This window comes from Gymnodraco acuticeps, unplaced genomic scaffold (genome assembly GCF_902827175.1).
Source record: "Gymnodraco acuticeps unplaced genomic scaffold, fGymAcu1.1, whole genome shotgun sequence".
Lineage (NCBI taxonomy): Eukaryota > Metazoa > Chordata > Actinopteri > Perciformes > Bathydraconidae > Gymnodraco > Gymnodraco acuticeps.
The window spans coordinates 1281327-1296293 of NW_022990673.1; the positions used below are offsets into that span (position 1 = coordinate 1281327).

General features: G+C 42.0%; 1 protein-coding gene across 4 annotated transcripts in view; it reads left to right on the forward strand.

Annotated features, from left to right (window-relative positions):
• The window catches only part of suco (SUN domain containing ossification factor), a 44317-nt gene that overhangs the window by 25915 nt on the left and 3435 nt on the right, over positions 1 to 14967 (forward strand). For 2 of the 4 annotated variants that reach the window (XM_034229765.1, XM_034229768.1), the window contains 15 exons: positions 134 to 201; positions 312 to 419; positions 1247 to 1352; positions 2395 to 2415; positions 2694 to 2749; positions 3508 to 3599; positions 3978 to 4043; positions 4877 to 4960; positions 6863 to 6947; positions 7116 to 8459; positions 8627 to 8714; positions 8817 to 8921; positions 13163 to 13317; positions 13657 to 13748; positions 14515 to 14570. In XM_034229765.1, coding sequence (XP_034085656.1) covers positions 134 to 201; positions 312 to 419; positions 1247 to 1352; positions 2395 to 2415; positions 2694 to 2749; positions 3508 to 3599; positions 3978 to 4043; positions 4877 to 4960; positions 6863 to 6947; positions 7116 to 8459; positions 8627 to 8714; positions 8817 to 8921; positions 13163 to 13317; positions 13657 to 13748; positions 14515 to 14570 — 2526 coding nt within the window. The remainder of the gene's footprint in view (positions 1 to 133; positions 202 to 311; positions 420 to 1246; positions 1353 to 2394; positions 2416 to 2693; positions 2750 to 3507; positions 3600 to 3977; positions 4044 to 4876; positions 4961 to 6862; positions 6948 to 7115; positions 8460 to 8626; positions 8715 to 8816; positions 8922 to 13162; positions 13318 to 13656; positions 13749 to 14514; positions 14571 to 14967) is intronic. The other 2 variants (XM_034229766.1, XM_034229767.1) reach the window with 2 other exon arrangements.

Genomic DNA, 14967 nt, shown 5'->3' on the forward strand with positions numbered 1-14967 from the left:
ACCTGGGACAGCAGTTTAGGTTTACATGAAACAATGTTCACTGTGTTTGGCTGTTATATATTAACTAAATGAATTCAACTAGCGATAATGGTTGATGCTAATGTTATCACTCGTTCTTGTGTCTCATGTTCAGAGCACTTCAGCTATTCTCATGGAGAATATGGACCTTTACATGCTAAATCCATGCAGCAACAAAATCTGGTGAGTACACCGACAGACCCCACTGGTACATAAATAAAGCCTGATTCAAGATGTACACAATTCACATCATTTTATTGTATAATTAACGTTTTCTATTTACCTCTCTCCAGGTTTGTCATAGAGCTCTGTGAGCCCATTCAAGTCAAGCAGTTGGACATTGCTAACTTTGAGCTCTTCTCATCAACACCTAAAGACTTTTTGGTTTCCATCAGTGACAGGTATACTCCCACAGTACAATATCAAGTCATATTCAAATTGATAGGGCATCCAGTCCAATGGTTTGCTGTGTCAGTCACATTGTTGCATGTATTGGCAGGGTTTGTTGAAGAAAAGGTAGAAGGAAGCAGCTGGTCAGTACCTGTGATATAAGTCAATTTGATTTGCATTTCACAATATTAAATTGTATTAGCAATATGTACAGCATGCAACATCTTCTGTCATTAAACCCAGGAGGAGCAACTGAGGATAAATCCCTCTCCTGGGACGGAAAGACATGCAATTGATACATAATAAAGAGTACGTAATACAATTACAATATAGACAATTAAGGGTAGGTTAAAAATGGTATATTGAGAATATTTCCTAGGCATAATCATTGCTTCACATGGACTGACACTTCTAACGCATTTAGTTTAATGAACAAGCCATAATGTATACAAAATGTATTATTTAAATTACACGACAGCCTTTGGAATGTCAGTATTTTTGTAATGGCATAAATCCCTTGGCCACTAAACACTTTTTTGTTGGATAGGTTGATTTTGATCTTGATGGGTGGGAGAAAATGTTTAATTAAAGGCGTCACTTGTTGTTATATTAAAAACACCAGAACTGGTTCAAATCACTTTCTTCCTCCTGTATTATCAGCTTTAACTTAAATGCTGGTAGAGTTGGTTTTGTTTGTGTTTTACCATCACCATTTTCATGTGACATGGAGTCACATGAAATGCAGTGGCCTTTACACCCAGCCTTAGAGAGAACATGTGTGATTGAATAACCCTGTAGCCCTCACACACATCTTACCTTCCTCCTGTTCTGTCTGCAGATATCCTACCAACAAGTGGGTAAAACTAGGTACTTTTCACGCCCGTGACGAGCGCATAGTCCAGAGCTTCCCACTGGATGAGCAGCTTTATGCTAAATATGTGAAGGTAATGCTTTTTCTTCTTTCTGATACAATATGCCACTTGTGCGTCTAAATATGAGAAACAGTAACAATGGATACATTCATTCTCATTAGTGAAATGACGGTCCTATTTAATGAATTCATACACATGTTTGTTGAGCTCAGGTGACCCTCTTATGACTTCATGGTAAGTTAGCCATGCTGTAAGCACTGCTGTCAACCTCTCCCTCTATTGTATGAAGACATGGGACTGTGTGCATGACTGAGGGGGTGTGTCCATGACAGAGTGTCACGTGTAAGAACTACAGGGCAGATTGGGCAGATACACATTACTATTTGGTTTAATTATATTTGAGATTTGGGTGTCACAACTCATCGGGCCGAGTTGGTCCACGTCTGCCAGTCTTCATATTGAATCATCAGTGTGTGGCGTGAAAGGATTAGTCGTTTGCTTAAGTTACTATCAGTTGTTTTCATTAAGATTAATTAAAACTCTAGACTTTTTTACCATCCACAAATTCACTCTGAAATACATGTTGCTGTGACGTGTCTGTGCTTTTCTGATCTGTCTGTCCCCTCACATGTATGTTGCTCACTTGATATTCACTTTAATTTCATTGAAACAGTTGATTAATGCTCACAGGATTATCCTTATGTGGTTTGGGTTTTATGTTTGGGTGCTTACTGTGATTCACGTGCTCTATCATGAAATAATTGTGCTGTTCATACTCAAGCAGATTTCTAGAAAGTTTCAGGATTATCTTTTTTGCTTACTCGACTGATCTGAGCAGCTGAACACGTTTGTGTCTTTGTCTGATGTTTAACCTCTGTCCTGAGCGTCTCTCTCGCTCGTGCTTCTTTCCTACTGCTTGTCAGAAACCTCTTTCTAGTACCTTGCCTGTGGACTGTTATGGAGAAATGAGCGTGTACCAGCACTGTGTTTTGTCTCATGTGATAGCCAGACTGTAAGCAAAAAATGCTTGACTTGCTGAATCAGTCTTTACTGATTTCTTTCTCTTTGTTTTATTTCTCTCACCTGTCTTTCTCCTGTCTTCCTCTCGCATCAGATGTTCATCAAGTACATAAAGGTTAGCACTCTTCTCTATCTGTCAGAGGTTATGCTGTGCTATATACTGCACTCTTGTAATGGTCGTACACTGTAATGGGTGAGCTTTGGCTGAGGATCATCTTTAATGCATGTGATAGATATTAAGCATTCGAACATGCACATAATATAATGTCAACGCTTGCCAATTCTAGTATTGATGGTCACATATTTGGTGGGTTATGGGTTTATGGAGTGGGCACGCATAAATGATTGGCATTGTTACTTGTGAATTCAACAGTTTATCCATTTTGCCTGCAGGTTGAACTCCTCTCCCACTTTGGATCAGAGCACTTCTGTCCACTCAGTCTCATTAGGTAAGACAGTAAATAGTAAAGGTCTTTAGTTAAAATTCAAAGTTCTTTAACATTTCAATCTATGAAGTTTGGGTACAGCTGCAGCTTACATTGTGAGAAAATACTATGCTTTGTTCTAAAGAAATAAAAACACTGTATGGGAACAATAAATAGTTTGTACTTGCATCCACTCACTTCTTTATTTTGGGAAGAAGGATCAATCCACTTATCATGAAGTCACTTGACTTTTATTTTATACTTGGGACAAATGCATTGTACCCAATGTTTTTTTATCATGAAGAATGATTATGTTGTTCATTATGAAATTGATCAATATTAGATTATACAAGAAATGTAGTGGATCTTTTGATCCCTCTTTTATTCTCTCCCTCTTCTAGTGGTTGTTTGGAATGCTTCATGTCACCGGTCAATGTGTTTTTTTACCTGTTTTCATATACGATTTACTCCAAAGGTCAAACCTTCTAGTTTATCTAGCTTATCTCACAAACCCACATGGCACGTATCTCTATACGTCTCTCCCAGATCACCAGGGTCATCGGGGCTTCTTCTGACGGCACTGCTGTTGGGGTTTAAAGCGGCTGTAAAACAATAAACCTACTAGAGGTTACACTTTCTTTGAATCTGATCCGAGCAACATGTTTTTAGAAAATTTGCCCCTCCCAGAAAGCTTTAGCCAGCTCTTTAACGATGTAAACCTTAACCTATTTCTGTAGGTAGGCTTGTTTGTGTAACACAGTGTGTGCGGGTGTTTTGTGTAGGGTGTTTGGTACCAGCATGGTGGAGGAGTATGAAGAGATTGCAGATTCCCAGTATCCCTCAGAGAGGCTGGAGTATTTGGATGAAGACTTTGGTAAGATGCCGGTGACCCGTTTTCAACATCAGTTGAAAATGTACTCTAACTTGACTAATAGATGAATGGACTACACACAATAACGTTTTAAAGCTGCCTCATCTGGCAGAACAATGCACTGCACTACAAAAGACCCTGAGAAGAGTCAAATTACATTACCACTAAGTAACTAAGTAACTGAAGCTGGAGTTAACTATTAATATCAACGGCCTTATGCAGCAGAGTTCCCTTCGTTGAACCCTAATTCTGTTTGGGATATTTCATTGTAGAATTCCATAAAAGCACAATAATATTTATTTAGTGTTGAACAATATATATTTTTAAGAGTAAAGTTAAGTATTTTGCTGAATATAACATGCAGTATTTCCTTTTCTTCAGACTATCCACCTGGCTACCAACCTTCAGAGGACAAGGCGTCTAAAAACCTGCTTGGCTCAGCAACCAGTATGTACACACACACACACGTATATATGGCTCAATTAAGAAAGTTGTATAGCAAGTTAAGTGCAACAATTTGGTACACAAATATTTAAAAAGGTTAGGTTCGTTGTGTGCTTAGCATTTGCATTATTATCCTTTTAACTGTTCCAAAGATATATAAGACCTTAAAAGAAGGAACACATTACTCAGGAATTTAAAGGACTGGAGGTCGGGTATTGTTCTAGCTTTATTGGTTTTATTTTTGTCAAGGCCAAGAAATCCTCATTCTGTAACGGTGGCAGCAGTGTATCATTTTGAGCTTTCATATCTTAAAACTGAAATAGTCTGGTGAAACTGATACTGTCTGTAAAGGAAAATAGTTATGAAAGTATATATTTGTTTTGCATCATGTGAGTATTCTTGGTCCATAACTCTCGGAGTCGATGGAGTCCCACACACCAGTGTGTTTGCTGAGTTGGATATAGATTCCCTGCACAGTGTTCCCTTTGTTTTCTTAACCTAGTTGGTATCACATGCAGACTGGGGTTTTGGTTACAACATTATGCAGATTCCACAAGACTTTTTTATTTTTATTTTTTAACCACACACACTTGTGCAAACACACTGGTGCCCCTCTGTCTCCTGAGCAAAAAGAGTACTGGTCAACCCCTACACACACAGGCTTTACACACAAACCTTCGGGGCTAACCTCAAAATCTGAAGAAAGATCTGGAAAGAAAGTCATGTAGGGGATATAAATTATGTTAAAGAAGTTTAAAAAAGCTCATGTTTGGCCCCAAGTCTCTGTATAGGAACTTAATGCATTATAAAATAACTGTTTTCTTTTCCTTTTATAGATGCCATCCTCAACATGGTAAACAACATTGCTGCTAACGTGCTGGGCGGCAAGCCGGAGCTGGAGGGTGGAACAGTAGCAGGAGGTACTCATCCCTCAAACACTTAAAGCTTCCTGTCCCTATTTTCCATCCTGTTCACCTTTCATGTCCACGACTCTCTTCTGTAAATTGTGACTTATCTGATTTCCCCTCTATAGCTCTGCCCATGCTGCATACAACATCTTTCACTAGTTTGACGTATTGTCATAGTTTTGATTAAAACAATGATATAATATCTTGGAATACAGAACTATATGCATTCACAAACTTTACTTTGTAGGGAAGATTGACACATTTGAAAGGTAACAAACCATGGTATTTAAAGGTCTCTTATGGGCAAAGTGAAACTGTTCTGGAAGCCATTTACACGAATAGTTTTCAAAGCGGCTTGACACGCAGTAACAGGCTTAATTATAGTTTAAGAGATAATAGTGTCCAACATAATTACGGTATTAACCCAGCCTCTGTACATTTTCTCTTTTAATAGAAGGCCCTGACATGCATTTGTTTTATTTTGTTTGAACAACCACATCTCATAACAGTCTGTAAAACTGGTTTATCCATTTGATCGTTTCCATTTCTCAGAAAAGGTTGTTCGGCACGAGTCGCCAAACTAGTTTTCAATTCAATCACAAACTAGTCTTTTGGAGCCCTATTGGATAATTCACTGTCACTTCTGATTAATAGTTAGTAGGAAAGGGGTTCGCATTAATTTATTCATATTTAGTTTTTGTGCAAACCTGATTGGAAACATCAGGAACGAATATGACGAGAAGTTTATAGTCTTGCCTGAGGAGGAAAGTTCATTAATTGATACGAAGAAAATGAAATCAAAAGAAAACCTGATGAAAACATTGCCAATTTTCTTCTGTTTCTCCCAAGAAATAGCATATCAAAAGGAAAGCTAATAACAGCTCCATAAAGTATTTAGAAACAAAGGAGAAGAAACGCATTTAAATAAATACTGAGAATATTGCACAACGCTAGTTCGTGGAAACGCTGTTATTCAAAGACCTTTTTAGAAGTACTATAACTATTTTTTTTAACACATTCCATATACACCACCTCTTCTGTTCTTATTTTGCGGCACTCATCCTGCTCATACTATCCTTTTTCAGCTGTTCCTTTCTCTTTCCCTCTAACTGCCAGCTTGCCACATGTCTGCCCACATATTGTTTAAATTAACTGCTGCTCAAACTAGGTCATTTTCTTTCCTTCTCCTGTGTGAGCATATGCATAGCCTTGAATGTGTATGTGAGCTGAGAGTCAGATGTTTATTTGACTGTCGGCTGGAGGTGTCCTGCAGCGTTTCAGCAGAACTTTGGCTATCTGTGTCTTACCTTTTGGGAGTGGAGCGTAGATGAATTCAGACTGAGGGGGGCCCATGACGCCACAGCCTGCTCCTTGTCCTGTTCATGCCACAGAGTTACATCAAAATGACTCTTACACAGCTTTCCCCTGATGCATGGAGTTAAAGGGAAAACTCTGCTTTACACATATTTCACATTATAATGTTTATATTTAGTGTCTGCTCTTGAACAGTTTCTGTTAACATTTGTGTTTCTCTCCTGTAGTTAAGTATCTTTTGCAAAGACCATCTGAGAACACCCGACCACTTGTTCCAAAAGTAGATTTATTTTACTTTTTTAGCAAAAAAGTGTCTTTGCATTTCTAGGGCTCATTTTGCATTTACACCCGCAGGGAAGAGAGAGTGTGGGAGGGAGATGTCGGTTCTAACTAGACTGAACTGGTTCACATTATTTCTGGCTTTCCCAAACATGGGCTTGTCAGCCATTCTGTGGAGCGAAAAGGGTCTCTGTTCCCCACTCTGCCTCCTGCAGGCAACTAGGATTTGGGAGAAACTGGCCACTGCACTAAAAGTGATATCTTCCTTTGAACTCTGCGACAGTGACCAACTGTTTGATTGTTGTGTTTTTCTCAATGCAGTTAATACAACAGCAGAGGTGGAGGAAAAGAAGGAGAGCACAGAAGTTGCACCTAAACCAGCTGAAACACCTCTGGACCCTGCACTGTAAGACCACCTTAATGAATTAAGAATGATTTATAGGTCACAGAAGGATGAGTTAAAATAAGATGACAACAATATAGTGTTGTTTTACTTCACTTATCCTTTTACTATCCTCCAGGAAAACCAAGCTCTGATTATCTGCTTCTAAATCAGTATCTGTGCCTCTTCCAGACCAGAGCCTGTAGAGCCAGATCCCCCTGCAGCCCAGGAGGACTGTGATCTCTCCAATGACTCTTCCACGCCTTCCCCCTCATCTACCGACTCCCAGGAGGACAGACAGATTGTCACTTTGGTAGAGGAGGAGGACGAAGAGCCCAGACAGTCCACTGTCACCCTGATGGAGGATGAGGCAGATGAGGAGGAAGAGAAGACAGAGGAGTCATCGAGGAAGGAGGCGGACAGGAACCAGTGGGACAGCCAGACTTACTGTCCCTTCTCCTCCTTCTCCTCCCTGTCTCTGTCCTGCATGGCCACCCTGCCGGAGCTGCTCCACCGCTGGTGCTCCGCCCGGCTGGCCAAGGAGAGGCAACGCAGCATAAAGCGGAAGCAGCTGAGCTCACAAACACAGACTGATGTAAACCCCCCTTCCCTCATTCACCCACCTCCACTTATCCCTGTCCCCACACCCCTTAAAGAAGCTCCTCCCCTCACAGAAAAGGCCCCAGAGCCCGAGCTTCCCGTTAAGGCCCAACATGAAGGGAAAGCCTCGGGTGAGGTGCCCACCACACATCCAAACACTGACACCCCTGACACACAAACTCCAGAGGTTAACATCCTCCTGGAACCTAGCAGGACCGCCACTATCCCCCCTCACAGTTTCTCAGACATCCACAGTTCCCTGACACCGCCCACCCCCAGCCACGAGGAGAAGCTGCCCCCTCCCATTAAAGACGCGGCTCTCGACCCCGTCCCTACTCCATCCCTCCCTGCTGTCTCCATCCCGGAGACGCAACATGCCTCCAGTGCCACCCCAACTTTAACTTTCAGCCCCCCCCCACAGCCTGGAGCCTCTGAGACGGCCTCTCCTGGTGCTGTGGTTCCCCCCGCCAAGGAGCAGCCCGTTCAGTTGCTTCCCACTGCATCCAGGCCTGAAGACCTGATCCCCCCCCTCACTGAACTGCCCACAGCTCTCCCACCCACAGACGCAGATACTGTAAAGCCAGGCGCAGACAGTGGGGACTCACAGAGACAAAACGTCCAGGCCTCACAGTCTAACGGGGAGCAGAGGGACTCTCACACTGGAGATCGTGTGGAGGACTCAGTGGACGAGTTCCTGTTGAGCACCAATGGGAATGGCAATGTCCATCGCACAGCTACAGACTTCTATGCAGAGCTGCAGAACGGAGGAGATTATAACGGTGGAGCAATGGCTGGGAACGGCATGTTGTTGAACGGGGGAGCGGTGCACGGCTCCAGCCAGAAGGAGAGCGTTTTCATGAGGCTGAACAACAGGATCAAAGCCCTGGAGATGAACATGAGTCTGTCCAGCAGATACCTGGAGGAGCTCAGCCAGAGGTAACCCCCTGCACACAATAAGCCTTAGTATTATAAAGTTATATTAAGTTTGTGCTTTCCTTAAGTCTGTTGTTTGGATATGCTTCAAAATGAATGACAGGGCCATGAGTTTGCACTGTGGAAGGGTTTCACAAAGTTTGTCATTTCTGCATCTGTGTACCTCTCAGATACCGTAAACAGATGGAAGAGATGCAGAGAGCGTTCAATAAGACCATCATCAAACTACAGAACACCTCCCGCATCGCTGAGGAGCAGGTCGGTTTACAAGAAGGCTAAAAGAGCAAGAAAAGCATTCACAGTTGTGTTTGTTTGATTATTGACATTGGCTAACAAACTAGTAACTTTTTAATTTGACAGGACCAGAGGCAGACAGACTCAATCCAGATCCTGCACAACCAGCTGGAGAACGTCAGCAAACTGATGCTCAACCTCACCGACACAGTGAGCCAGCTTCAGAGAGAGGTAAATGAAACCTTTGTCTGTTATACTGCACACTGCTTACAGGGCAGGGGCGGATCTACGGGGGGGGGGCAAGGGGGGGGCAGCTGCCCCCCCACTGTAGAGCCTTGCCCCCCCAGCTGCCCCCCTAACTTTTGTTTCCCTAAAACTGTACTAAAACAAACCTACACTATTTCCACAAGCTTCTCAAGCAACAAAACAAGCATTACATTAGTTAAAAGTGAATCATTTTAAATATCATTTTAGGCCCGTTAAAAACGCAGCTACGGCCCTGCATTAAACCGCTGCAGAGAGGGAGCGAGCTGTCCCAGCACCTATGGATCAGCTTCCCCTGGGAGCATTTCCCTTTCCACTAGTTTTGTTTTTACTAAGGACGAGAGCTTGAATCTAAATATTAATAAAACGCTTTAGTTTGAATCGATAGCGTTTAACAGACGGGCGCTGTTTGGGGCGTTACGTTACAAAATACTACGCAGACAGCGTTAGCTGGGAGATCGATCACTTTGCTAAACTATGCGGTAGCCTATATTAAATCCACGTAAACTACACATCACAGCAATGAGGCCAGATCAATGAAACCAGGATACATCCTCTACCGTAAAAACTGGATCCAAACACAGCTGCCTGTGTGAGCTTGATCAATACTTTCTGATGTTATATTTATGATATGCTACATATTAGCTAGGCTACATGGCCCTAACGTGTAAAGTTATACAAGCATTTGTACCAGTGCTTTTCACAAGTAGACTCTTGCAGGCCAGAGTATAGGAGTGATTCAACAACAACAAAAATACATATGAGCAGTGATCAGGTCGAACAGAAAGAGGAAAAGGAAAAGAGAGATGAAAGGACCGGGAGGGTCAGAGCAGGAGGAAGAGGAGGAGATGAAGAGACCAGGAGGGTCAGAGCAGGAGGAAGAGGAGGAGATGAAGACATTAGTGAAGAAGAAGAAATATATGTGAGGAATAAAGATGAAGTATCAGAAAGAGGGCCAGAGGCAGGGATCAGGAGGCAGATGAAACTCCAGCTGGACCACATGGTATGTTCTTATTCTCCTTACATATTCCATTACAGCAGCTCAATCTAGCAGCTCTTAGTATTGACAAATATTGATTGAAATGTGTTGCTGCACAGGTCACCTTTAGCTCTCTGAAGAGATGGGTGATGTCATTTGTGTACTTAATTATAATTAAGTACTTACAGTATGCAGAATTCTGAGTATTCTCTGAATCGGGTGCCTTTTGGGTCTTTATATCTTTGAAAAATGAAACCAAAATGTTTGGTTATAACATCTGGTAGTGGACTACTTACATTTTCCCACCTTAGGCACAAAATATAAATAATTACTAGGAATTTCCTTGAAAAAATGTAACAGGGTTGAAGTTTTTGACAAAAAGTAGGCATGAGACCTTGTTTAGCTAAGATATGGCACCACATATCGAAAAATATCATGACCGAAAGAACGAGATCGCGGATACAAGCGGCCGAGATGGGTTTTCTCCGCAGGGTGGCTGGTGTCTCCCTTAGGGATAAGGTGAGAAGTTCGGTCATCAGGGAGGGACTCGGAGTTGAGCCGCTCCTCCTTCGCGTCGAAAGGAGCCAGTTGAGGTGGTTCGGGCACCTAGTTAGGATGCCACCTGGGCGCCTCCCTAGGGAGGTGTTCCAGGCACGTCCAGCTGGGAAGAGACCAAGGGGTAGACCTAGGACTAGGTGGAGGGATTATATCTCTTCGCTGGCCTGGGAGCGCCTTGAGATCCCCCAGTCAGAGCTGGTTGATGTCGCCAGGGAAAAGAAAGTTTGGGGCTCTCTGCTGGAACTGCTACCCCCGCGACCCGACCACGGATAAGCGGGAGAAGATGGATGGATGGATGGATGGCACCACATGGAAATCAAGGACATTACAAAATTGTAATATTTTGCAAAACTATCGTTTATTTTTGTAATAAACAATTATTTACTATTATGAATTCATATAACATAGTTGAAATGTTGAGCTTGTCAATCTTAATCTGAAAATACAAAAACTGAAATATAGGTAAGAGAAGAAACTGACACTTTTGTGATGTAATTCCCTCAATGCAGATCACACATGGACTGATCCATTATTTTAATAGGAGGGTAAATGGGGTGACGGGGTTGAAACAAACTGAGGGACAATATTGCAATTTCATAGATAATTCAAGTATTTATTCAGAATTGATTTTTCATCAGTTAAAGTTGACAAGCATATGATTATATTAGCAGCAACATTTTGGGATAATTTTGATTTGTTTAATATTAAATTAATATGTAATAATGCTTAGTGAGGACATGCAAATATGTCTGTCTAAGACAACCAATTTTTTTTTAAACAAAATATATATTTAATTTGACATTGTTGAGATTTTTTTTCTCAATTCCTGCATTCTAGTGAATTTTCTTAGTAACACTGCACTTCAGACAACCTACAACTGGTGATGGTGTCTAGGTCTTTAAGTGTTAAACAGCTGAGAGCAGTCACTGCTGTTTTTTGTGGTCTTCTTTCACACACACATCTTACCAAGTGTGTATGAACATCCTCACAAACCAACAAAGAACATGATCTATATCAAATTTAAGACAGAAAACTCCACACTGGTATCTGATCGTCAATCACCGGATAACTTTATTTTAACTATATACAAACTGGTGAATGAAATGAGCAACAAACTTAATGGTTGCACAGACGGCACAGCCTGTTTGAGCAGTGGATCCGTCGCGGCTTGTCAAAAAACCTCTCCAGGGCTTTCTGGTATGGAAAGTGTTCCGATTCCGGTCCATCTATGGATATTCGGAGGCATGCTGCCAGGTGCTCCCCCGAAAGTATAATTTATGGTTTTTTAAGTTTTGTTTTACTCACTGAGCACTCATTGCCACCAATGCAAATGCAAATGAGTGCTCACTGAGTAAAAAAAAAAAAAAAACACACAAATTATACTTTGGGAGGAGCCATTATACTTTGGGGGCCCCCCAAAGTATTAACATGCTGTGGGAATCACTGTACAGTATAAAATACCACGTACTGTCCGCCCTCCTATGCCACCCTGGCATGACCTCTTGCCTCCCCTTTGCCCCCCCATGTAACATTTTCTGTTTCAGGGGTCAGCAAATAGACATGTGAAGTTCAAATCTAAGCTTATTTGTTAACATGACACAGCATTAAGTTTACTATATTTTTTTGTGATATTTTAAGGGTTTTATACAAGAGAATAAATCCCTGGAAATTAGGATTTAATTTGTTTATCAGAAACAGGTTTATTACCAGGTAGGTTGACACGTACGAGGAATTTGACTTGATGTCATGGTGCGTACATACGGGATCATCACCTGCACCAACTCATCCGACCATCACCCACATTCTCACTCAGCTACACTGGCTAAAGCTCTTCATAACCTTGCCCCCATCTACATCACCGAGCTCCTTCAGGAGTACACCCCCTCCCGCACCCTCCGCTCTTCGTCCGTAGGACTTCTCACCGTCCCAAGCTCTCGCCTCAGCTCCACGGGTGCTCGAGCTTTCAGCTGCTCGGCTCCCAGACTCTGGAACTCCCTGCCACTACATATCCGACTGTCTGATTCCATAACAACATTCAAAACCCACCTGTTCAAACTGGCATTTTCTTTATAAACTGTACCCTTTTGTGTCCTTCTGTAGTCCATTTCCTGTTGTTTGTCTTGTTTTACACCGGCTGATATTTCACTAAATCCACTGTTTTAATTGTTCCCTATATTGCCCCTATGCCCTGTAAGGTGTCCTTGGGTGCTATGAAAGGTGCCCCCCAAATAAAATGTAGTATTATTATTATTATAAAAGTAAAACAATAATTAGAAACAGACGGAGAACTAGAAAAATATAAAAAATAATAAAAAATATAGTATATAACAGTATTTACATAGAAATAGAATGGAATAAAATATGGAAAAACAGATATTGTTGTACATTGTGTGAAACCTGTGATTTAAAAAAACTACTGTTTCCATGTTTAATAATACACTTTTCGCTCAAGTGCTTTCTTTTCTGTGTGACAGTCACATAGTCCTATGGATGATACTTATCTTTGCAATTAGATCTCTTTGGACTGAGTGTAAAATACCATACGTGACCTGCTGATATCAAACTCAAAATCTAATAAGTACTTTGCCATCGTTAAGGTAGCATACATGGGTGAAGCTTTAAATGATTGTTGTACTTGACCAGCCTCTCACTGTGTGCCTCTCCTCTGCAGGTGTCGGACCGGCAGAGCTACCTGGTGGTGTCCCTGGTCCTGTGTCTCACTCTGGGCCTCCTGCTGTGTCTGCAGTGCTGCCGCAGCCCCTCTCCCTCCCCCAACCCCGTTGTTGCTGCCCTCCCCAAGAGCAACCACTACCCCAGCCCCAAGAGGTTTGTCTCACACATGCACGCACACACACACACACACACACACACACACACACACACACACACACACACACACACATTCACTTACACACACTCCCCTTACGTGTGAATATGGAATTTTGCTACCGGAGGCTTGAATGTTATGTGTTCCTCCAGTTTTAGATCTGTCATCATGATCTCCTACAACCAGTTTTATGATGCTGCTTTCGAATAAAACGTATTACTTACATCACTTGTGACTTCATTGCCAGAGGCTGTCACTCCTGTCCTGCCACTCATTTTAAGACTCTGGAACAGTGACAATGTAAACAACACAAATGTCAATGTCATTCTTCTTGTCAGGTGTTTCTCCTCCTATGACGATATGAGCCTAAAGCGCAGGGTGACCTGTCCGCTCGTTCGCTCCAAGTCCTTTCACTTATCCTCTACAGAAGGTAAGACACACACACACACACACACACTCAAATCTTCCCTCAAACCTTTCCTCTGTCCTCTATTGTTTCTCTTTCCTCTGTAATCATTACGTTATAAGCTACATTAAGGCTTGACACTACAGTCATAGCTCATTGCAAAGATCACATTATCGTGGCTATAGACCTTTTAAGATGTTGCATCAGACTGCTGCAGCTCTTTCCACATAACTGTCCCCATTTAAATAGTATCCTTTCCTTTCTACTCCTTTTCTCTTTCAAACTCATCTGGTTTCCTCTCTCACATGTTGCCATGCTTAGTGGCCGATATTTCTGTTGCCAGTGCCTCGAGCGACACAAGCCCAACAGGAGAGGCTGGTGCCGGCAATAAAAAGAATACATTCTTTGACTCATGAAACCTTAAACTCCCCCTGCTGTTCATTATCCCTCAACTATGTGTGTGTGTGTGTGTGTGCCCTTGAGTCTGAGAGGCTGTCATTGCCAGCTTGTGCCCACATGCAGGCTTAAGAAATGTATAATAATAGAGCATGGTGCTTTGCTGGCTCATGGTAGACATTTGCAAGTAGTAACAGATAATGACATAACAGACTTTCACTGTGATTTTAGCTTTACCCTTGTTTTTAGTTTAAGAAAATACAATTAGCGATGATTAAAATGGATGTTTGCATCTTTAATTAAAACTACTTGCAAGGTCACTTCATGCTTATTACATGTATGTATTCCTGTTTGCCATTCCATCATTAACCTAGCCCCTCTCTCCCCTCCCCAGTAGGTCCCGATGACTTGTACATTGTAGAACCTCTAAGGTTTTCTCCAGAGAAAAAGGTACAGTGTATGTTCCACCTGCTGTTGGCTGTGACGGCCGTCGTTTGAATAACTTGAGTGCTGTGTGTTTTCTGGTGTCAGTCAGTCTGTACTATAAGTATGCTGAAGCAGTGAATGGCTTCTTCGCCAGTCACTGCTTTCTGATCTCAGTGGAAGAGCTCAGATAAGGGGGCACCTGAACAGTGTTATTATTGAGACCAAATACCTGTTAACCACTTCTTTGCGAACACCGTGGGCCTTTTTTCTGCTTTATGCAATGTAAAAACACTTCCCACTCAAACATTTTGCAATGTGAATAATTTGCTGTGTACTTATATTACAAGATTCAAGGCTTTATTGTCATGTGCACATTGGCTACAGTGTAGATATGGCAATGACAAACTTCAGTCGCAGGCTC